The 24,091-nt window shown below is 44.0% G+C and overlaps 1 protein-coding gene across 3 annotated transcripts in view; it reads right to left on the reverse strand.

Moving 5' to 3' along the window:
• The window catches only part of RNF216 (ring finger protein 216), a 153,050-nt gene that overhangs the window by 8,025 nt on the left and 120,934 nt on the right, over positions 1 to 24,091 (reverse strand). For all 3 annotated transcript variants that reach the window (XR_006733186.1, XM_045541257.1, XM_045541258.1), the window contains exons 14-15: positions 21,678 to 21,775; positions 11,839 to 12,061 (exon numbers count right to left, since the gene is read on the reverse strand). Coding sequence is in view for 2 of the 3 variants with exons in the window: in XM_045541257.1 (XP_045397213.1) it covers positions 11,839 to 12,061; positions 21,678 to 21,775 (321 nt within the window). In the remaining variant the exon portion in view is untranslated. The remainder of the gene's footprint in view (positions 1 to 11,838; positions 12,062 to 21,677; positions 21,776 to 24,091) is intronic.

Genomic DNA, 24,091 nt, shown 5'->3' on the forward strand with positions numbered 1-24,091 from the left:
TTGTGAGAAACAAATGAACTCTCTTTTATACAGTGTCAAGCACAGCGATAATATTAGTTAGCATTGAGAGTTTACTGTGTCCAACCCCTGTTCTATGTACTTCACATAGGTTTAAGCTTCACAACAGCTCTATGAGTCAGTTACTATTAATTATAATAATTTCCAGAGTACAGATGAGGAAACTGTAGCACAACAGGATTCTGATCCAGGCAATCTAGTCTCAAAGCCTGAGGTTTTTTCTTTTGGAGACGGAGTCAGTCTGTTGCCCAAGCTAGAGTACAGTGGCATCAGCCTAGCTCACAGCAACCTCAAACTCCTCGGCTCAAGGGATCCTCCTGCCTCAGTCTCCCGAGTAGCTGGAACTACAGGCACGCACCAAGATGCTCGGCTAGTTTTTCTATTTTTAGTAGAGATGGGGTCTCACTCTTGCGCAGGCTAGTCTTGAACTCCTGAGTTCAAGTGACCTTCCTGCTTCAGCCTCCCAGAGTGCTAGGATTATAGGCATGAGCCATCGCGCCTGGCCGGTTTTTTCTTTTTTAAGAGACAGGGTCTTGCTATGTTGCCCAGGTTGGTCTTGAACACCTGGCCTCAAGTGATCCTCCTGCCTCAGCCTCCCAAAGTGCTAGGATTATAAGTGTGAGCTACCATGCCTGCCTAAAGCCTGAGCTGTTAACCACATAAACCCTGGTTTCTGAATTGGAGTTTCTGGCGAGTATGACTAGAGAACTCTGCCTCCCTGCCCCAGTGTACTGTGTCAGAGGTGACTATTTTAAGGCTCTGTTTTGTTCTAGAAAGAGTGCATCTTACTGTGTTTGAAATATAGAGGGGTTCCTTCTCTTTGGGATGGGCAGAACTCTGAAACTTTTCTCCACTAAATACAATAAGCAATAGGGCAAAACAAAAGACCTCTAATTCAAGGATATGAATAGCCAATAAAGCAGAGAAAGGAGCCATGTCCCTTGGGTACTTTTAGGGAATAATCCTTATTTTCTTGGGCTCTGCTTACCTAGAAGTATATGTGCTATCCCATCTGACGGCTTCCAACTGATAGTTCCATGGCACTTAGCCTTTGGGGTAAAAGCCAGTAGCTTCCTCTCATGTAGAGTGGGAGTAGGGAGCTCAGGGAACCCCACAAATCTCACCTCTTGAGCCAGAAACCTCAGCTGCAGACCAGGGTCCACCACTGAGGCAAAATGGCTTTAATGCTGCACTTGGTAACTAAGTTTCCAGTGGCCTCTGATCTCACAACTGCTGTTTTGGGCCTACCTCGAGGATGGATACTAACACTTTCTAAGATTCCCTTGCCTGACTTGTTTCCTCAGGCTGTCAAGTTATGGGAATATCATAGAGGTCATGGAATTTTCTCTTTCTACTCTCTTCTTGCCACAAAAAAACCATAGATTCTCACACACGTTAAAAAAAAAGTCATTTTTTCTCTTCTCAATACTTAAAATAATATATATCCATTAAAACAATTGTAGAAAAAAATCACCTGTAATTCCTCACTAGAGATAATTCCTAGTAACATTTTGGTCAATTTTCCATTGGCTGTTTCTGAATCCACAACTCACTGTCAAGACCCACTGAGATTCCATTGTAGAATGCCATGCTCAGCACCTGCGAGGCATGTTCCACTCACATATGGCCTCTCTTCACCAGAGGCTGGCAGGGCTGTTACGGGGGGAGGAGGCAGAGCCACGCTGGACCACCCGAGGTGAGCAGTGCGGTGGGATGGGGCAGGAGGTCTGGGCTCACAGGCCCGGGGTGCTGGCGCAGTTCCCCACGCCGCAGGGCCTCTGGCTGGGCTATCAGGCTCTGCCCTCAGCAGAGGTGGAGACTAACTTGAATCTGTTTGAGACCTGAGCTCCCCTTCACACCCTGTGTAGCCAGGCAGGAACTGCAGGAGAAGCAGCCTGCTGGTGCCTGTACCTGCTGCCATGGACCTCCCAGCAGACCGTGCTGACAGCCCCCAGAGCTGCAGGCCCAGCACTCGCAGCCCTGGCCTCAAGCAGAGGCTATACCAAGGATCCAGAGGGCCTGGATGAGTTCCCTTCTCTGTCCTCTTTCTGGCCCCTCCTAATTCCAGTGAAAAACTTCAAACAGCTCCACAGAATGGTCCTGCCAATGAGCCAGGCTGGGCTGAGATGAGGGAGCGGATGCTGGTCAGCATCCGAGATGTCCCAAGATCACAGCAGGATCTCGAAAGACTAAGGGTAACGATGCTACCCACAGCCACTCCAGGAGGGGGACCCATGAACCAGAACTAAATGCCATGAGGACCATAAAGGAAGCATGCAAAGCCCCCCACATGCAGCATCAAGGATGAAGGATCAAAGCGGGATAAAGAGGGATGTGAAATGGAGCCTCGCCCACCAGCAGATCTGGAAGAGCACTTTAAATAAAGAAGTGAGTGGATTGCATCTTAACAGGGAGAAGGTTTTATTTCCTTTCCTTGAATTCCTTTGAGCTCAGCAGGACACAGAAGGTTCTGAGTCTGACACAGAAGACTGCGGCAGCCTGCTTGCTCCAGCCTGCTGGCTTTGAGAAGGTGGGGTGGAGGAGGGAGGAGGCGCAGCCAGAGTTTAGGGAATGGCAGAGCTCAGCCTCCCTAGAAACTTGCTGCAGCTGCAGCTGACGGCAGGAAGTGAGGTAGAATTCACCAGAGAGGTTTTAATTAAGAAGGGAAAAGCACCCCCAACTTGTCCCTCAACAACAAAGCCCCACAGCTCTCTCTATGCAGCAGAGTCTGGACAGGAGAAAAGGAAGAGAAACTACAAGTGGTTAAAAGGGGAAAAAGAGAGTGTTTCCATAAATCAGATATTAACAGTAATTACCAGCCAGAGCCTAGTGGTTCCCAAAATAGATGTTTGAGCACTTGGCACAAAGCTGTCTTGCCAAGACCTTTGAAAGTCCTTCTGAGCCTGTTTTTTCAATGTTGCTGGTCACCAGGGGTGGCAGGCCAGCCTCCTGTGACCATCAGGAAGGCTGGGTGACTTTTCTTCTTCATTTAACTTTTCTCCCCCTAGAAAGGTGACCAGGAATTGCAAGTCAACTGCTGCTTCCCTCCTGTGAATTTGAGGGTGGAGGTGGGGCTGGGATTCAGGTCATGTGTGGCCACAGCTGTTGTTAATAAACTTGCAATGATTTCATGAAAGGCTTCCAAAGAGCTGAAGATTTAGTTTCAAATTATTCCCAGATCAGCTGCAGATCGCCTGAGCAACAGCAGGCCCTACCCCCCACCTCTAGCTGTCCCCAGCAACAGGAAATTGGGGGGAGGAGGTGGCGGGGGGAAGCCCAGCGGAGCGCACATGCCAAGCAGCTGTGGTCAGGATGGCCCCTTGGGGGCTGGGCAGTACGGGGGAGGAGCAAAGATTACACAGGCTCTGGGCTGGCCTCTGGCTTCTGCAGCCATCTCTCCAGGCCATAGAGGCCTTGCACCCAAATACCTTTCTGTCTAAGAGTGCCTCCTCCACAAGGAAGGACTGGGAGGTGGGAGTGGAATGTGGCCATGTTTTGACTCCCATTCAGGGTCAAGTGCACAGCCTAGGGCCTGTTGGGATCAGCTGAAAACGACACGCACCAACGTGCGCTGTGTTTACTGGATTGTGCCGTCTGCCCTCCTTGGGAAAGTGCCTTAGTGACACTGAAATCCAATCTGGGACATTGCTGAGGTGGCGAAGCTGCCAGGGCCCCTTTCCACAATTTGCAGCTTGCTACATGCAGGAGTCCAGTGAAGGTCCCCAGCCCTCTGCAAGGCCCATCTGGTTCACGGGGCTCAGGGATGCTGTGGGCACCTGTTGACTCTCCCGTACTTGTGGAAGGAGCAAGATACTGGTCAGAAGACCTAGGCTCACACTCTGGTGTTACCAAGCTTAGGATCCTGGGCTAGTGACCTGAACATTGTTTTCCTCATAAGCAAAATGGGAAACTGGTGCCCCCACCATGCTGGACCCAACATTCTGCAAACCAGGCTCATGTGGCATTTGAGCTGTGTGGCTGTAAGGGGAAGAGGAAGAAACTGAGGTCAGTTTTTTGACAGTTCAAGGATCACACTCGTTTTCTTACACAGAAACAGTGGTATTTATGACAGCGACTAGAAATAATAAGCCAACTGTGGAGGCTGGATGATGGGACAACACAGGGACTCCCTTCACTACTCTTTTTTCTTTTGTAGAAAGTAAATTTAAAAAGTTAAGGAAGAAGCGCCAAAGCCAAAAATTAGTTTCCATCCTGAAGTCTGGAATACTGTTCCTTACCGGTTTCTACCCTTTTCTCATCCATGCTCTCCTGCATACTCTCCCTCTTCCGTTCCTGCAACATCACAGCCTTCCCTGGCCACTCAAGCCAGGTCTCAAAGGTGCCCAGTGCTCCCCTCTGGCCCAACCCTCCAGAAGATGCCGTGTTCCTCAGACCAGGACCCCGCCTGGTGGTGCAGGAGCAGGGGAGAAGGCAGGCCTGGGGGCTCAGTTTCAGATGGGGAACAAATGACCTGGGGCAGAAACCTGAGCTATCCTTTCCTGGCCACAGTCTTCAGCAAGTTTCCTCATTTGTAAAACTAGGATGACACATGTGCTTTTGAGTATTGTTACAGAATTAAATATGTTGACATAAATAAATGTCAGGTTCAATCCACTGCTGGTTTGGAGAAATCAGAATGTCTAACCAAATGGCTAGGCGGTAACTGTCCCAAATTGTGAACTGGCAGTAAAAGCCCTAGGGTTTTATTTGAACCCAACAGGCCTCAAACTCTCTCTCTTTTTTTTTTTTTTTTTTGAGACAGAGTGTTGCTTTGTTGCCCTGGCTAGAGTCAGTGCTGTGGCGTCAGCCTAGCTCACAGCAACCTCAAACTCCTGGGCTTAAGCGATCCTCCTGCCTCAGTCTCCCGAGTAGCTGGGACTACAGGCATGCGCCACCATGCCCGGGTAATTCTTTTTGTATATGTATTTTAGTTGGCCAGATAATTTCTATTTTTTTTTTCAGTAGAGACGGGGTCTCGCTCTTGCTGAGGCTGGTCTCAAACTCCTGACCTCGAGTGATCCACCCACCTTGGCCTCCCAGAGTGCTAGGATTATAGGCATGAGCCACCGCACCCAGCCCAAACTCTTATATTCAAACAACAAAGAAGTTGTAGAAAACAATTCTCTGTAGTTTCTTCTAGCCAAAACCCAAGACAAATACGGACTTTGTTTCATGTTTAGAGAGAACATGCTGTTATGAATTCTGGCACACTTTGAGACTGCCAGGTGATTGTTCTTCTCGCTGTAGCTTCTAGCAGTAACGTAAAGATATAACTCACCTACTCCCTTAGCTACCACTCATGTGGCCACGTGTGGACAGGGAAAAGAGTCAGTATATCTCTTCTCCTACTGCAAAATAACTGTTCATTTTCATGTTGAGATTTGGCTTTGCATCCTGCCCCTAATCCAGAAAACTGTGGTTTGCTGTGACTATTTGCTTCTGGTTTTTTTCCTCCCTAAAGACATTTTATTTTATAAGATGCTTGGTTGAATGTTTTTGGCTTATTTTTGATAACTAACAGAGAAAGAAAGTTACTATTCACCAGCTGAGCTCTTAATACAGAGTTAGTTCAGGTTCCCAAGCAATCTCTAGTCATTAAGGATGAAAACTCAACTTCTCTTCAAACCATGACAGAACAACTCCCTCGCTGACAAATAAGAGATTCTTCCTGGCCTTGCTGGTTAATTAAGCCAGAGAACAGGCTCATATGACAGTACATGCTTTGTTTCACTGAACTTCTGAATGGCTTTGTGTTCTCAGAAGCCCCAACAGATGCTGGGTTGGAATTCAATCGGTCTCCTGGTGAGAATCAAGGAAATGGGGCTGATCCCTGTTTTGATGGGGATGGGACAAATGGAACAAGATCTCTGGCTGTGGCTACCAGAGGAAATTGGAGGGATTTGTATTTGCCTGACCTTCCTTTCGAATTTTACTTTGAGCAAATACAGACCCTTTCTCAGGTTAGAAGATGATAATTCAACAAGAAAACAAGGGGGCAGTTGCATGTACAGCACCCAAACAAGGTACCAACAGTACACGAGGAAACTTTATAATCAATTCCATGCGTGGGAAGAAAGGGCGGTGGCAGGAGAAGAAATAAGAACAAGAGGGAGAAGAAAGTAAACAGTGCTGAGAATAGACCAGACTATTAAACGCCCGCCCTCATGTGCTGCCTCCCACTCTGTTCTTTGTTTCTGGAGATGAAATCCAGCCCGAGGAGAACATCGGAGCTCCAGCTGAAGAGAAGGGATCCTATTTCCTAATGAAGTCCTTAGAGCTGCTTGGCCCCCAGTGCTGGATGGGACAGAGGAAATGAGTCAGCAGAAGGACCAGGCCTGCAACTGCGGGCACAAAGGGCTGGGTGGCTGACCCCCTCGACTCGCCCAGCAACAGAAGGATGACTTGGGCTTTCTCTGTACAAAAATCCTCCCTTTCCTCCACATACTTCCTCAGTGACAGGAGGATGTGCTTGCTAAGGGTCTCACTGGGTCACACGCTATGTGATCACAGTGATTCCTGAGGTCCCTTAGCCCAGATTCTCACCCAGTGAGGAACCTGTTCCCTGACAGGACGTTCCTACAATGGGGACACCTGGTTTCCACAGAGGACTCTCTGCTTTTCAAAACTGTGGATAGCTCTGAGGATCACACTTTTCTTTAAAATGGGCTGTGGCTGGCCTCCACATCCCATTCGTGGCCACCAGAATGGTCTGCTGTGACCTTTACAAGGGGACTAGCCTGTAACCCTGGCATCTTTTCTCATTAGGCATGCTAGAGATTTTCTGCACCACAGGTAAAGATTGGTGACTAACAAGATTTTTCCTTTGGCTTATAAATGCTAGCCATTACTTTATAAGATATTTGGATGAATGGCTGATTTTTAAAAACTGGGAGATTTCCTACCTCTGAGGAGAATCTGAAGTTGCAACAGCTCTGGGCACAGTCCCATCCGGCAACAAATCTGTGGCAGTTGAACAGCAGCCCCTGGGCGGGCCACATCCTCTCCCATTTGCCACAGTCCCCACCACACCCTGCTGCTCCTAGACCTGGCCAAAGTCATTCATCAGTCATTTCTGTTACTACCTGCCCTGAGGTAACTTAGGTCTATGATCCCAGCAATCCATGCTGCTGGTTTTTATGTGAAAATCTTCCCGTTTCTTCTCCTCTATGTTTTTTTTTTTTTAAAAATGCATATGTATATATATAGCATTACTTTTTGTACTATTCTAACATAAGCATATATACAATTTGACATATCTTTTTTGGATATTTAAATGTGGTTTCTAAATTTACACTAGTTTAAATCATTTAGTTAGTTTTGTAGATAGAACTTTGTGAACTTGTCCAATTGTCTCCTTAGGATCTTCTCCCAGTTAAGTGGAACTGTTAGGTCAAGGGTATACACATTAAAATTTCTGATTTGTACACCCCAATGTCCACTATGCCCAATTATATTCCACCAATAATCTATAAGGCTGGGTGTGGTGGCTCATGTCTGTAATCTAACACTTTCGGAGGCTGAGGCAGGAGGATCACTTGAGGCCAGAAGCTCAAGACCAGCCTGGGCAACACAGCAAGACTTCCATCTCTTAAAAAAAAAAAAAAATTTTTTTTAAAAATTAGCCGGGCATGGTGGCACATGCCTGTAGTTCTAGCTACTTGGGAGGCAGAGGCAAGAGGATTGCTTGAGCCCCGGAGTTCATGGCTGCAGTGAGCTATGATAGTGCCACCGTACTCCAGCCTGGGCAACAGAGCAAGACCTTGTCTTAAAAAAGACAAACAAAAAACAGTGTATGAGATGCCCAACCAATCTGAAAAATACCTGCCTATCCAATAGGTGCTATTTGCATTTCCACTGATATTAGGGGTGGTTGTCACCCAATGCCACCATATCGTGCAGGTAGGAAAGTAAGCAGCTTTCCACAAGCTTTTTATCCTCCTGGTAATTCCTCTCTTTCTACTGCCCCTGTCTACTTTTTCCCACTCGAGTGAACAGACTGTGAGTGGTTTCCTCAGTATAACACCCTCCTTCTTCCACAGAAGTCTTTTTTTTTTTTTGAGACAGTCTTGCTCTGTTGCCTGGGCTAGAGTGCTGTGGCATCAAGCTCACAGGAACCTCAAACTCCTGGGCTTAAACAATTCTTCTGCCTCAGCTTCCTGAGTAGCTGGGACTACAGGCATGTGTCACCATGCCTGGCTAATATTTTTCTATATATATTTTCAGTTGGCCAGCTAATTTCTTTCTATTTTTAGTAGAGACAGGGGTCTTGCTCTTGCTCAGGCTAGTCTCGAACTCCTGACCTCAAGCGATCCTCCCGCCTTGGCCTCCCAGAGTGCTAGGATTACAGGCGTGAGCCACTGCGCCCAGCCTTCCACAGAAGTCTTAAGTGGGCCCACGAAGGCCTAAAATCAAGACTGCTTTCCCAGTCTCTCTCATGGCCATGTGGATGAGTTCTAGCTAATGGGACTGAAGTAGCTCCAGCTCCTGGAAACATTCCTTAAGAGATAGTTGGGAGGCTCTCTTGTCCCTTCTGGCTCCTTTTGCTGCTTGGAACATGGGTTTGTCAGCAGAGCTCCTTTTCAGACCATGACCACATGGGATCCTCGGCTATACTCTAGAGGAGGCAGAGCAGAATGCTGGAAGCAACTGGATCCCAGGAAGAGCTGCCAGCCCATTGTGGGGCTGTCCACCCCTGTTACTTACACACGAGGAAGAAATAAACTTCTACCCTGTTTACGGTACTATTTTATGACTTTCTGTTGTTTGCAACTGAATCAATCCTTACTAACATAGGCATACTTATTGATTTCTGAATGTGTCACATAGCACTCTTTACAAATCAAGAACATTTATCTGAATCATATATATGTTACAACTATTTCCCCCAGTTTTTCTCTTATCTTTATCCTTATTTATGGTGCCTTTTCCCAAAGAATATTTATGTTTTTTAGGTCTGGCCTTGAAATGCTAAGAACCAAGATTATCCAAGTCATCTTTGTTTTGTCCACTCTCTCCATATAGTAGCCAGTGTGATCTTGAGAACCCCCCGTGACAACATGCACCGACTCCCACGGCACTCAAGACCCTGCCCTAGCTCTTGGCCAGCCTCTCCCCAAACAGGCCCGAAGTCTGATTTCCTGGCAGGCTTGGCTGCTCCCTCCAGGTCTCACTACAAACAACTCTGGATCACACCACTATCCAGGGTGGGCCTCCCTCCGGTGCCTGCCGTTCTCTAGTGCATCACTTTTGTTATTCCGAAGCAGAACTAAATACACGAGAGTCATGTTTTAGACTGCATTAGATTGTAAACTCCATGAAGTTTACTCCATGCCTAGGCTTTTCTGTTCAGACCAGTTCTAGCAACACTGCGTAGTTAAGAAAGAACAAATGAATAAATCTATCTTTTTTCCAGTGATTTGAAATGGTATTTTTTATTATACCTAATTTCTTATAGGTCTGTTTCTGGTCTCTATTTTGTCCCTTCGATATATTTGCCTATTCTTGTATTAGTCCATACAGTTTTGATTATTGTAGCTTTATAGTAAAAATTAGTCTCACTTTCAAAATTACAGTCAATTAAAACAATCCTACTGAATTTAGATGTGAATTACATTAAATTTCTAGGTCATCTCTCTGTAATGCTGCATGTCCCCCGTGAGGACAGGCTTTTTTTCTCCACTGTCTGGGCCCCCTTCTTTTTCCCCAGTGGAAGCTGAGAAGGGTCCGTCTGTCACCAGGCCTGCCTCCTAGTGGGTCTTGGCACACTTGTTCGATGTCAGCAGGGAACACGCTCTCACAGAGCATTACCTTTTGGTAGAACAAGTCTCCTCACATTATGCCATGGCTAATTCTTATAGATTAGCTTACAACTGGCTGTGCTCATTTTTTAGTTTAAAAATCATTTTAACAAAAAATTGATCCCTTTTAAATATTAAAATTTATTTAAGAACAGAGCATATGTCTGCATATGTTCAAGTCCCTTTATATCCTTAAATATAGTTTTGTGGTTTTCTTAACATTTCTATACATTTCTTTCTTTTTTTTGAGACACAGTCTCACTCTGTCGCCCTGGCTAGAGTGCGGTGGTGTCATCATAGCTCACTGCAACTTCAAACTACTGGGCTCAAGTGATCTTCCTGCCTCAGCCTCCTGAGTAGCTGGGACTACAGTCATGTGTCACCATGACCAGCTAATTTTTTCTGTTAATATTTTTAGTAGAGATGGGGTCTCTCTCTTATTCAGGTTGGTCTCAAACTCCTAAGCTCAAGGGATCCTCTTGCCTTGGTCACCCACAGTGCTAGCAGTATAGGCATGAGCCACTGCAACCAACCGCTATACACATTTCTCGTTAAAGTTCATTTCTAGGGTTTTTTTTTCCTTTTCTTTTCTTTCTTTTTTTTTTTTTGAGACAGGTCTTACTATGTTGCTCAGGCTGGTCTTGAATTCCTGGGCTCAAGTGATCCTCTGGCCTCAGTCTTCCAAGTAGCTGGCATTACAGGCACATGCCACTGTGCCCAGCTTATTCTAAGGTATCTTATGATTTCTATTGCTATTGCGAATGGCATTATTTATATTTTGTATGTAGCCATCTTTCTACTGCTTTTAATAACTTTCCAGTTGATTATTTTGTCCTTTTTCAGGTTTAAAATGGTAAATTTGCCTTTCTTTACATATAAAAGTGCTTAGTACAGCGTCTGACATATGGTGCTATGACCATTTCTAGCATCTATACTTTTTATTTTATTCTCTTAGCTAACTGCATTGGCTACCAGTTTCAGAACAAAATAGTGACAGTCTTACACCTGACTTCACTGGGAATGCTTCTACATATTTTACTACTAAATACATGCTAACAACAGTTTGGAAATCTGGAGTTTTAAAAAACCATATCGGCCGGGCGCGGTGGCTCACGCCTGTAATCCTAGCCCTCTGGGAGGCCGAGGCAGGTGGATCGCTCGAGGTCGGAAGTTCGAGACCAGCCTGAGCGAGACCTCGTCTCTACTAAAAATAGAAATAAATTATCTGGACAACTAAAAATATATATAGAAAAAATTAGCCAGGCATGGTGGCGCATGCTTGTAGTCCCAGCTACTCGGGAGGCTGAGGCAGTAGGATTGCTTAAGCCCAGGAGTTTGAGGTTGCTGTGAGCTAGGCTGATGCCATGGCACTAACTCTAGCCCGGGCAACAAAGTGAGACTCTGTCTCAAAAAAAACAAAAAAAACCCCCAAAAAACCAAAACATATCAAGGAAGCAACTTTCTAATACTATTTTTTAAGGCTTAAATCAATAATAAATATTTGATTTTATTAAATGTCTTTTTATTATCTGAAAATATCATATGGTGAATTCTATCAATAGAGTTAATATTAAACAATTACAGGAACAAACTCACTTGGTCATGCTTTCTATTTACTAATATTTAGAGAATTTAAAACCTGTATTTGTATGTGAGATTTTAACAAAAACTGTAGTTTCTTTTTTGGGGTTCTGTCAGGCTTTGGTATCAGCATTATGTTGGCTTCATACAAATCTATGTATAACTTTACTTAACTTCCCGTGCTATGGAATATTTCAGACAGCATAGAAAAATTTTATTCCCTAAAGGATTGAAAGAATTTGCCCATAAACTGGGCATGCTGCTTTCTGAAGAGTAGCTTTTAATTACTTTCTCAATTTTTTTTCTTTTGTTATTGGTCTATGTAACTTCCTGTATCTTCTTGGTGAGTCAAAATTTGTTATGTATATACAAAATATTTTTTAATTATAGAAATCTATTGACATTTCCCCCATAATACAATGGCAGCCACGTATCTACTCACAGTGGGGTCGGTCCAGAGAGAGCATCTTGAACACTCCTGACAAGGGGCTCCTGGTGAGCGGGGATGCTGGCAGAAATGGTCATACCCATTGATAGACACGCGACAGAGGTAGCACATTTGGGCGCCACAGCGGCATGACATGCGGTTGCAGCCTTCAGATTTGATGAGACCGGTCCCACATTTGTGGCATTTTCTAATGCGGGCAGCAGTCATTTTTTCTTCACTGAAATAAAAAAACATGATTGGAACTGGCAGTGAAGATGAGGAGGAAAGGAAAATATTACAGTCACTAAGTATTTATTTCTTCCCACAAATAATGATTGCTTATGGCTTTTGGTGACATTCAAAGCATGAAAAGAGCCCATGTGTGAAAAAATCCTGAAAACTGGGTTCAAATTTTGTCAACTGTACGACCTTGGGTAAATTACCCAATTGCCTGGAGACTCAGTTTCCTCATTTTTAAACTGGGAAAACACAATTTTCTCATGGTGTTCTGAGGACTACAGGTAAAATATAAAGCACCCTGGCACTGTGCCTGGCACTTAGCCTTTAGAAAATGACTGCTTTATTTGTTATAGGAATCACTGGCTTAAAATGGAGAGAAAAAACTCAGGGTCTTCCTGAATTATGTGTTTTATGTATGCAAAGTTGGATAATTAAAAGCCAGTAAGCCTAAGCCTTAGTTGCACACCCTGCAGATTTGATTACTTGGCCTTCTTTGTTGGCAGAGCCTACCTCCTACGTCAGAGTCCCACACTCCCACAATCCCTTGTAGGAAGGGCATGGGCAAGCATAGGACTACATCCTGGCTAATGGGAAGATACTTGTTTCCAGAATCATTTGAAGTGATATGGAAAGGCAAATGACTAGAGTAGAAATGACAGACTGCTCTTTGTCTAGAGCTGCACTGCTGAATTAGGTGCTTCTGTGGCACTCTGTCTGTAACTATAAAATAATAGTTACTGCCTTGGCCTGTAATTGTTTATGTGTCCTCCCCTACTAAGCAGAGTGCAGGCAGAGGGCAGGGGCTATGCGGCTGAACTAGCCTGCATGAGTTAAGTGTGTTCTTGACGGGGGTGAGTCAAGAAGTATGCTACTCAGACCTGGGCAGAGCACAAAAGACCCAAACAGTGGATAGCTGGAAACTGGGACTCTCCCTGATGGCTCTGAGCATTTCCCATCCCTCTAATTAGGAACTCAAAGGATGGTGACCAAGAAGAACTGATCCAGCCTTAAGACAGTATCAGTCTGGGAGTGAGTTCTGAGCTGCAGACTCTTGCCTGAGGCTGGGACACGCAGCTTCTTCCCACTGCTGCCAGTTCTGGTGAGTGAGTGTAGCTGGCGAGTCTGGGGTGGGCAAGGGCTTTTCATTACTGATATTTAGAAGACTGTTGTAATATGATCTTTAGAAGCCAGTTCATGTGTTTAAAAACAGAAAAATACATTAGAAAACTGGCTGCTATTTATTTATATCTAATTTGTGAGTGGTCTAAAATGAAGGCAGGCACAACCCCCTGGCTTGAATTTAAACCCAGTTCAAGTTATACAATAAATGAATTCTGAGTTTTATTGAATAGAAAACATCATCAAGGAGATGAAGTTTAAAGTGAATTTATTATTGTCAGCTTAATAACAGAGTACATATGTTCATGATTTTAATTACTCAGCAACTGTGACAACACTGCTCAATGCTCCAAGTTAAGACTCAAGGTTCTGATGAAAAAGATTCCAATTTGAAAAGCTGTGTCCAAATACAACTGTAATTTTCTTTTCTTTCTTTCTTTTTTTTTTTTTGAGATGGCATCTCGCTCTGTCATCCAGGCTAGAGTGCAGTGGTGCACAAATTCCTAGGCTCAACTGACCTTCCCACTTCAGCCTCCAGAGCAGCTGGGACTGCAGGCGTCCCAGCTCATTGCAGGTGTGTGGCTCGTTTTTTTCATTTTTTGTAGAGACTGGGTCTCACTATGTTGGTCAGGCTGGTCTCGAACTCCTGGCCTCGAGCGATCCTCCCACCTTGGGATCCCTGCAATTTTCCACAGCACAATCTTTCTCTGTAGAGACTGAGGTGCTCTCTACTTGCCTGGGGCTGGCTGACTTTTTCCCTGGGCAGCTGCTCAGACTGCAGTGTGTGAATAGAGGCTGAAAAGAATTAAAGTTACAGTCCTCTTCTGAAGGCTCAGAAAACTAGTATGTATCTGCTTGCTCAACCAAGCTGTCACTAACGTGAAATAATAATGGGTGTGGAAGAAGGCACTCCTAAAATGGATAGAGGAATATATAAAGAGTGCCTATAATTCAACATTGCTATAATGTTCAAATAGCTATTCGATGTAGCATGAATATCTAATTCAAGTCCTTTGCTTTTACATTCACAAGAACAGTACTAGATAGGGCCAGAATGGCCCTGTACCAAAAGAGGATTGCTATTAAGGGATGCGGCGACTACCCATCCAGTAGCAAAAAAGTGAAAAATGGGATGAGAAAAAAATCATGGTTGATTTTTTTTGGGAGGAGGGTGGTTTGGCAACTAGATTCTCAACTAGGCAGGAAACAAATACCCCGCAGGATGTGCTCCTAGGGGCAGGACAGGAAGAGTGGCCTGCGCTGTGTCTGTTGACCTTGTGTTCACACAGGAAGGCTCATGGCCTCCTCTACATAACCAGTTGACACCCTACAATCCATGGTTATTTGTCCTTGCCACTAGCCAAGTACGTCAGAAACTCCTCTCTGGGATGTGTCTTCAGATCTTGTGGCATAAGCTATGCAAAATCTTATGGACCTCCTTTGTGACTGTGTGTATATAAGCATGTTATATATTTAACATTGTGGCAAAATACACATAAAATTGACTAAACCATTCTGAAGTATAAAATTCAGGGGTATTTAGTATATTCTCAATGTTATACAACCCATACCACTATCTAGTTCCAGAAGATTTTCATAACCCCAAAAAGGAAACCCTGTACCCATTAAGCAGGCATTCCCCATCCCCCCAATCCCTGCAACCACTAATCTATGTTCTGTCTCTACAGACTTCCTATTCTGTGGATAGGCAAATATCCACTTACCTATGGCTACTGCACATAAATGGAAATTATACAACTTGTGCCTTTTGTGTCTGGCTTCTTACACTTAGCATATGGTTTTCAACGTTCATCCATGCTGTAGCATGTATCAATGCTTAAATCCTTTCTGTGGCTGAATAATATTCCATTGTATGACTACATCACATTTTGTTTATTCATCAGTTGATGGACATTTGGGTTATTTCCACCTTTTGGCTATTGTGAATTGTACTTAAATGAACATTCTTGTACAAGTTTTGGTTTGAACACCTATTTTCAATTCTTTGGGGTATGTACATGGGAATGGAATTGCTGGGTCACATGGTAATTTTACATTTAACTTATTGAGGAACCACCAAACTGTTTACCATAGTGGCTACACTAGTTTACATTCCCACCTACAATGTATGGAGGTGCCAATTTATCTATATCCTTGTAAATTGTTATTTTCCATTGTTTTGATAATAGCCATCCTAATAGGTGTGAAGTGGTATCTCACTGTGGTTTTGATTTGCATTTCCCTAGTGACTAATGATGTTGAGCATGCTTTCATGTGCTTGTTGGTCATTTGTGTATTTTCTCAAATGCGTTGCTCATTTTTTGATTGGGTTGTACTCTTACTGCTTTCAAGATTTTCTCCATTTGTCTGGTCTTCAACAATTTGACTCTGATGTGTCTTGGTGTAGACCTCTTTTAGTTTATCCTTGAGTTTACCTACTTGGAATTTGTTTAGCTTCTTGGATGTGAGTCATCAAATTTGGGCAGTTTTCAGCCATCATTTCTTCAAATATTCTTTCTGTTCCTTGTGCGCTCTGCTCTGCTCTGGTACTCCCTTAATGTGAATACTGGCACACCTGATGTACCAAGTCTCTTAGGCTCTGTTCCCTTTTCTTTATTCTTCTTTCTTTCTATTCCTGGATGATTTCAATTGACCTGTCTTCAAGATCTCTGATTCTTTCTTCTATTTGCTCAAATCTGCTACTGAATTCTTCTTGTGTATTGTTTCATTTCAGCCATTGTAATTTTTGGGTACAGTATTCCTGTTGGTTTCTTTTCAAAATTTCTCTTTACTGATATTCTCCACTAGTTCATACATTATGTTCCTGGTTTCCTTTAGTTCTTTGTCCATGGTTTGCCTGGGCTTTTTTTTTTTTTTTTTTTATTTGAGACAGAGTCTCGCTCTGTTGCCTGGGCTAGAGTGCCGTGGCGTCAGCCTAGCTCACAGCAACCTCAAACTCCTGGGCTCAAGCAATCCTCCTGCCTCAGCCTCCCGAGTAGCTGGGACTACAGGCATGCGCCACCATGCCCGGCTCATTTTTCTATATATATTTTTAGCTGTCCATATGATTTCTTTCTTTTTTTAGTAGAGATGGGGTCTTGCTCTTGCTCAGACTGGTCTCGAACTCCTGAGCTCAAATAATCCGCCCGCCTCAGCCTCCCAGAGTGCTAGGATTACAGGCATGAGCCACCACGCCTGGCCTCCCTGGGCTTTCTGAGGCATATTTAAGACAGCTGATTTAAAAAATTTGTCTAGTATGCCCAGTATGTCTTCAGAGGTGGTTTCTGTCAACTGCTTGTTTCCCTGTGAATGGGTCATACTTTCGTATTTCTTTGTATGTTTTGTAAATTACCGTTGAAAATTGGATATTTTAAATATTATAATGTGGAAACTCTGGAAATTGGATTGCTTCTTACATGGTTTGCAATTGTTTGTTTTGTGACTTTTCTAAGCCATTTTTGTAAAGACTGTATTCTTTGTCATGTGTGGTCACTGAAGGCCCTGTTCTATTAGCTTAATGGCTAGTGCTAGAAGAGAAAAGAAATGCAAGAACAAATCCCCCTGTCCCGATCTGTGCAGGATGGCTCTGAGAGGGGCACTCAGTCACCTCACTCAGGTCATTTCTAAGTTTATCAAGGCTGGAACAGCCTCCCAGTAGATTTCACTGAAAGCATTTCAAGTCAACCAGCTTCACTTCCCTCTACTATGTCTCTCCCTTTCCTGATTCTCTCGGTTAGTGAGGGCAGTTTAGTCATCCAAGCTAGAAACCTGAGAATCTTTCTTGACTTCTTCTCCTCCTACCTTTCATGTTGAGCAGCCACCAAGACCTGCTGATTTTACATATTAAATATTTCTTAAGGCCAGGCGAGGTGGCTCACACCTGTTAATCCTAGCACTCTGGGAGGCCAAGGTAGGAGGACTGCTTGAGCTCGAGAGTTTGAGACAAGTCTGAGCAAAAGTGAGATTCCGTCTCACCAAAAAAAAAAAAGGTAAAAAAACCAAAAACCAACCAAACAAAAAACCCCCAGCCAGGCCTTGTGGCTCGCACCTATAGTCCCAGCTACCTGGGAGGCCGAGGCAGAAGGACTGCTTAGAGCCCAGGAGTTGGAGGTTGCTTGCAGTGAGCTACAATGGCACCATTATACTCTACCCAGGGCGGCAGAGTGAGACTATCTCAAAAAAAAAAAAAAAAAAAACAAAACAAAAAACAAACAAAACAAACCAAAAACCAAAAAACCAAACAAGGCAACTGAACATCCCCTCCTCACAACCACCGACATCTTCATAAAAAAATATACATATATATATTTCTTAAATCCATCCCCTCTTTTCCATCCACAATACCACAACTCTAGTTTGGAGTCCCGTAACAGAGTGGCTTAGGCTGCCATAGTGGCTGCTCTCCCTAATCCAAGACTTGCTTTCCTTAGAGTAGAGGTACTTGCCATGTAGCCATCAAAACCATGCAACTTAGGCTGTGTCATTCATTTGCTTAGAAGTGTTTGACAGTAGGCCAAGCAGACACTATGTGGCTCTGGATGTGAAACAATGTGACATGCGCAGCACCACCTGTGAAAAAGTCTCACCAAAATAACTTGGATGTGAACCTAATCAAGTCTTTAGATCTACATTTCAGTTTATAGAAAATACATGGCATAGAAGAACAAGTTAAATGATAGCATCAGAAAGCAGCCAACTCCAGAAGATATTCTGCAGATCAACTGTCCTTGTTTTTTTGGTAAGTCAGTGGCATAAGAAAAAGTGTGTTAGGGGAGAGAGAACAGCCTCATGAAAAGAGACTTAAGAGAAATAATTATCAAATGCAATCAGTGAACCTTGTTTGCATCCTGACCTGAATAAACTAGCTGGAGTACACATGTAAAGCTAATTTGAGACAACTGGGAGAACTGTCAAGTTGGTATGATATTATTGAAGACTTATTGTCAATTTTGTTAACGGTGATAATGGTAAGTGTTATGTAAGGAAAAAAGTACTTATGAGTGAAATGATATGCTGTCAGGGCTTTGGGTCTGCTTGAGACACTACAGCAATTTAAAAACAAGAAAGAATGAAAGATAGGATACATGAAGCAAGTGTGGCAAAATGTTGATAGTCAAGGGTTCACTATACTATTATGTCTATTGTGGACACTTGAAAATGTTCATGAGAAAAAGTAAAACAAACAAAAAAGCTGCCATGGCTTTCTTTCACTCTTGGCAGGTGAAGGTTTCTTAACACTTCATTCAAGATACCAAAATTGAGCTTCACCTCATGGCACTTATGCCTACAATTCCCTGTGCGGACCCTGAAACTAGGCAGGATTCTTTGGCTCTCTGGTTATATGAAATGGAAAGGCAAGCGGAAGCCTTTGGAGCAACCACCTCTCTAAAAAACAAACAAACAAACAACCAGATTCCTATGGGCATCTTTGAGATTGGTACCACCATCCAAGACTTCAAGATGCAGAAGTGCTCACTCTCCACATGTCTTCTTTTTACTTCTCCGTTTGGCATGGTGGAAGAATGGGTCTTGGAGAACAGCACCGTAAGCCTACTCAGGTGTTCTAAATGTCACTTCTTTTTTTTTTTTTTTTGAGACAGAGTCTCGCTTTGTTGCCTGGGCTACAGTGAGTGCCATGGCATCAGCCTAGCTCACAGCAACCTCAAACTCCCGGGCTTAAGCGATCTTACTGCCTCAGCCTCCCAAGTAGCTGAGACTACAGGCATGTGCCACCATGCCCGGCTAATTTTTTGTATATGTATTTTTAGTTGTCCATATAATTTCTTTCTATTTTTAGTAGAGACGGGGTCTCGCTCTTGCTCAGGCTGGTCTCGAACTCCTGACCTCAAGCAATCCACCCGCCGCCTCGGCCTCCCAGAGTGCTAGGATTACAGGCGTGAGCCACCACGCCCGGCCACCAAATGTCATTTCTTACCAGAGCAAATAAACATAGCCCCCGGCTACTGGAATGCAGCTAGTGATCTGGAGAATGGTTTTATTCTCTGCCCAAAATGCAGAGAACACCAGCAGTTGGCGAGGACCTCAACCATCTGTCATCCAACAGGACAACATGCTGGTCTACTATTTGACAAGCAGATAGAACCTGGTGAATAGCAAGTAGCAGGTACTTTAGATGCACTAATATGCTACTTGATTGCCTTGAAAATACAGGAAAATGTAATCTCCATGACATCCTGGTGGTCTGGAGGTCAGGGGTTTGTATTAGGACATCCTTTCCAAATTTAGGCTTATGTTGCTGTGTCTTGCATCCCCTACCACTAAAGAAGCAGCCCAAAATTTGGGAGGTTTTTTTTTGATTTTAGAATCAACATATATCACATTTGGATGTTCTGCTTGGATCCATTTACTGCTGATCTAAAAGACTGCCAGGTTTAATAGGACCCAGTGGTACCCAAGTGTCTTTGGCTGACCAAGATGTTGAGTGGAGCCAACTGACAGGAGAATCAGAATGGAGGTCCCGCTTTGAAAAGTAACTAACAATTATCCCTCTAAGAAACATCTTATGGCCTGCTACCGAGTCCTGGAGCAGTCCAAATGCCTGACCATGGGGCTGCATTCCTTACTGGAGGCCCTAGGAGAGAATCTTGTCTGCTGCTCATCTGGGTTGTTGGCAGAATTCAGTTGAGTTTGTAGGACGAGGTCCCCATTTTCTTGGTGGCTGTCAGCTGAGGGTTGAGCCAAGCTTCCAGAGGCTGCCTCGTTCCCTGGCCCATGGCCCTCTTCCTCCATATTCAAAGCCAGCAATGGGAGGTCACGTCCTTCTCACACCTGTCTGACTCTTTGTCCGTCCATCACCCCATGTCTATTTGACCACAGCCAGGAAAGACTTTCTGCTTTTAAGGACTCATGTAATTAGACTGGGTCTTCTCTGAAAAGATACCTGGATGACCTCCCCACCTCAAGGTCCTTAACCTTAATCACATCTGGAAAGTCCCTTCTGTCACGTAAAATAACATACTCACAGATTTTGGGGATTAGGATGTGGACATTTTTGGGAGCCATTATTCTGCCTACCAAAGTTGTGGTATAGAGCACAGTTAGGAAGCCATTTGCCTGGGTTCAAGTCCCTGCTATGCCACTTGCTACCTGTGTGATCACAGACAAGTTACTTGGGCCTCCGCGGCCTTATTTGTAAAACAGGATAATAGCCCCTCCCCGTGCTGAAGACTTGCAGACTGCTAACTGTCCCAAGTCCCCATTCCTCACTTCATTTTCTGAGTTACAAAACCCCTTCCTTACCCTTCACATGTAAGGTGTAAAGTCACCCAGCTACAGGCTATATATGACACTTGCCTTGGAGCCAGGTTGTGCCCATGTGACTCAGTCTAGACCAATGGGGTGTGAGAAGTGATACATATATATAATTTCTGCACTGTTTACAACTCAAAGAAAAGCTGCCTACCTGGCAACTTGTCTCTTTTTCATTTCCTATAGGTTGGAGAGTAAATATGGCCACAACCCAGTTACACTCATGCAGATGAGACCACCACCCTCACGGTGGTGGAGTGACACCAGGGAACCTGGATGTCTGAATGACCTCAGGGGACAGACCTGCCCCATCAGCCACCTGGTAAGGCTGACTGTTATATGAGAATGAAACTGACTTCTGTATTACTTAAGTCACTGCATTTTAATAAGTTAATGTTTGTAAAGTGCTCAGCCACATAGGGAGTATTATACAAGTAATGGTTATTATTATGACAGATGTGTCGTTTTGCATTCTGGACATTGGCAATTCTACTTAATGTCTCAGGCCACCAGTATCCTCTAACACAGACATAAGCAACATTAGTACAGTCTAAGCTAATTAAGATGTGTTTATTGCTTATTTATTTAGTCAATAATAAGAAGGGCGGCCGGGTGCAGTGGCTCAACGCCTGTAATCCTAGCCCTCTGGGAGGCCGAGGCAGGTGGATCGCTCGAGGTCAGGAGTTCGAGACCAGCCTGAGCGAGACCCCGTCTCTACTAAAAATAGAAATAAATTATCCGGACAACTAAAAATATATATAGAAAAAATTAGCCAGGCATGGTGGTACATGCCTGTAGTCCCAGCTACTCGGGAGGCTGAGGCAGTAGGATCGCTTAAGCCCAGGAGTTTGAGGTTGCTGTGAGCTAGGCTGATGCCACGGCACTCACTGTAGCCCGGGCAACAAAGTGAGACTCTGTCTCAAAAATAAATAAATAAATAAATAAATAAATAAATAAATAAATAAATAAATAAGAAGGGGGACTGTCATTTATTGAATTCATATGTGCCAGGCATTTCATGTTACATTTGTCTCTGAAATAGCTCCATGAGGCTGCAGAGATGAGGAGACAGAGGCTCAGGGGTTAGGTTAATTCCTCAAGATTGCTCCAGAATGGGGTGGCTTGGGCATATTCTTCCCACAATATACTCTGCCCCCTCTGCCAAAAGCAGGTTAACGGAGGAATTGAGAATTAGTCCATAAGCCCCTTGGAATCATGTTACTCACATAGAGGTGCGGTACTTGATGTCATCTTTTTCAGCCAGCTCCTCACAGGTGAGGCCATTGTGTTCTTTCCAGAGTCCCTGACACTTCCTACAGGTTTCCTGGGGATAAAGACCAGACACAAAGACAGCTCCTTGTGAGTAGATACCATAAAAGTTCCTGTTCAACAAAAGGGATGTGAAATGAGCTTTACTTGACTTGAATTTTCTCAGAGGATCTCCATCCTGTTCAGCAGGGATATTTCTAAAGATATCTTTCAATAGAAGATACGCATTGTTAGAAGAAAGCATAAGGAAAAATTTCTCTACTTTGATCCAAAGAAAGTGTTGCTCCTATCACCCAGTTTGTATAAGGCTTTCTAAAATGCCACAGGACACCTGAAACAACCACAGGAAGCAGATCTTGGGTTTTCAAAAATAAAACACCATGAGCTGCTTGAGGACAGGGTCTGTCTGGATCTTAGTAACATCTGTAGTCCTGACACCCAGTACCCTGGCATGCAGGAGATACCTGCTACTGAACTCAAAAACGGCCTACATTAGGCTCACCAGGGGTCCTTTGGGAGACTTACATGAGCTATCACTCACTCATAACACAGATGCCATCCTTTATGGTTTAACTTCACTTATAAACAGGAATTAAAAAAAAAATCACCTTTTATTCTAAGATCCTTCATAGTTTATAAAATACTTTCACATGTGCCAGAAACTATCCCACATCAGTAACAATAATTTAAAGAAACATTAATCCAATGATCACAGACATAAATGGTATTACAATGCTGGTAAGTACAATGGAGGAAAGGGTGTTGTTAACTTTGACTAGGGGCCTGACCTAGATTGGGGAGACAGTGAAGGCTTGAGGAAGTGAAGCTCGAGATCTGAAAGATGAGGTAACAATAAGTAGATGGGGTGGCAAAGAGATAAGCACTCCAGACAGAGGAACAGCAAAAGAAGACTCTGGCAGACAAAGCCGGGCGAGTTTGGTTCCTGTAGCCGGACTGCAGACAGTGCAAACACGCCTGGTGAGGCCTGCAAGGCTGCACCATGCAGGGCCCAGGAGGGCGTGATTTCCGTTTGCTCTTTATCCTAAGAACACTAGGAAGCCACCAAAGGTGTCAAGCATGGAAGTAACACGGTCAGGCTTATGATTTTAAAAGATCATTCTGGGTGGGAAAATATTAATAGATTGGAGAGAGGAAAGAGTGGAAGTGTAAAAGATAGTTAGGAGCTAATAAAGTCATCAGGAGAGGGGCTAAGGAGGCCCAGACAAAGGCAGTGGTGAGGACATGAAGAAAAGTTAGCTGATTTGGGAGAAATGGAGGAAGTCAGACTGGCAGGCTTGGTGGTGGCTCAGCTTTGGGAGCAGGGAGGAGTCAGGGGTGATGACTTGGGTTCTGGTTTGTGCAATCAGAGACAACAGTGACACTGGTGAGATGAGTGTTGGGTGGTGGGAGGCAGGCACGAAGATGCTGAGCTGACCTGCGCAGTGCCGACACAGAGGGCCTGTGGACACCCACTGGAGAGGTGAGGTAGGGAGCTGGGTGTAAATGTCTAGCATTTAAGAGGGTCAGGTGAGAGGCCACTCCAAATGTACTAGATCATATCTTCACATTAATTCTAGAAACATCTCCTACAGCTGTACTCCCCACTAGTTACTGAGCTTTCTTTAATACGTGCTAAGATGACTCTAACAAGGCACACAATGGTATATATAATATAGATGTCACCATTTCTGTATTAAAATAGGTGGTAGTGGAGGCAGAATACAGTAATACATAAAATCAACCTGAAGGTATACACATGAAATTGGTAACACCAACAGCCCTGAGTGGCTTCAAGGTAGAGGTAGGACTTTTTCACTGTAGGTCTTTTCTACCTTTTGAATTTTATTCTATCTATGTGTACTATCTAATTTTAAAAAATTTAAAAAGAGAGAAAAATGAAATGGACTGTTCAGGGAGCTGAGAACTTGGACAACCCTTTGGCAGGATGTTGTAAAAAGTCTCCAATGAATGGGATGGGGTGGGGGAGAGACGAGCTGATGGAAATACAGTATTTAAAGGCATGGCTTCTGAGAGCTATGACATGCCTAGGTCCCTACCTGTATCTCGTTCAGTAAACAGAGGCTAAATCAGTAGTGAACTTAATTATTACCACCAAAACATATAGCAGCACAAACTCGTTTTTATAAGACCTTGCACTTGACTATTCCAGGAAACTGGAGGATAAACAACAGCTGGAGAATACATAAATTGGTATTTGGATCCTAACCTTGAAAACAATGCCAACCTAGCCACCCTCCAGGAGTAATAGCTTGAAAACAATACACAGCATTTAGACGGTGCTTTTCAGCATTCCTGGTGATTCAGTTATTAATTCATGGGCCTTCCTCGTCAGGAAAGAAATCTCATTTTT

This window comes from Lemur catta, chromosome 2 (genome assembly GCF_020740605.2).
Source record: "Lemur catta isolate mLemCat1 chromosome 2, mLemCat1.pri, whole genome shotgun sequence".
Lineage (NCBI taxonomy): Eukaryota > Metazoa > Chordata > Mammalia > Primates > Lemuridae > Lemur > Lemur catta.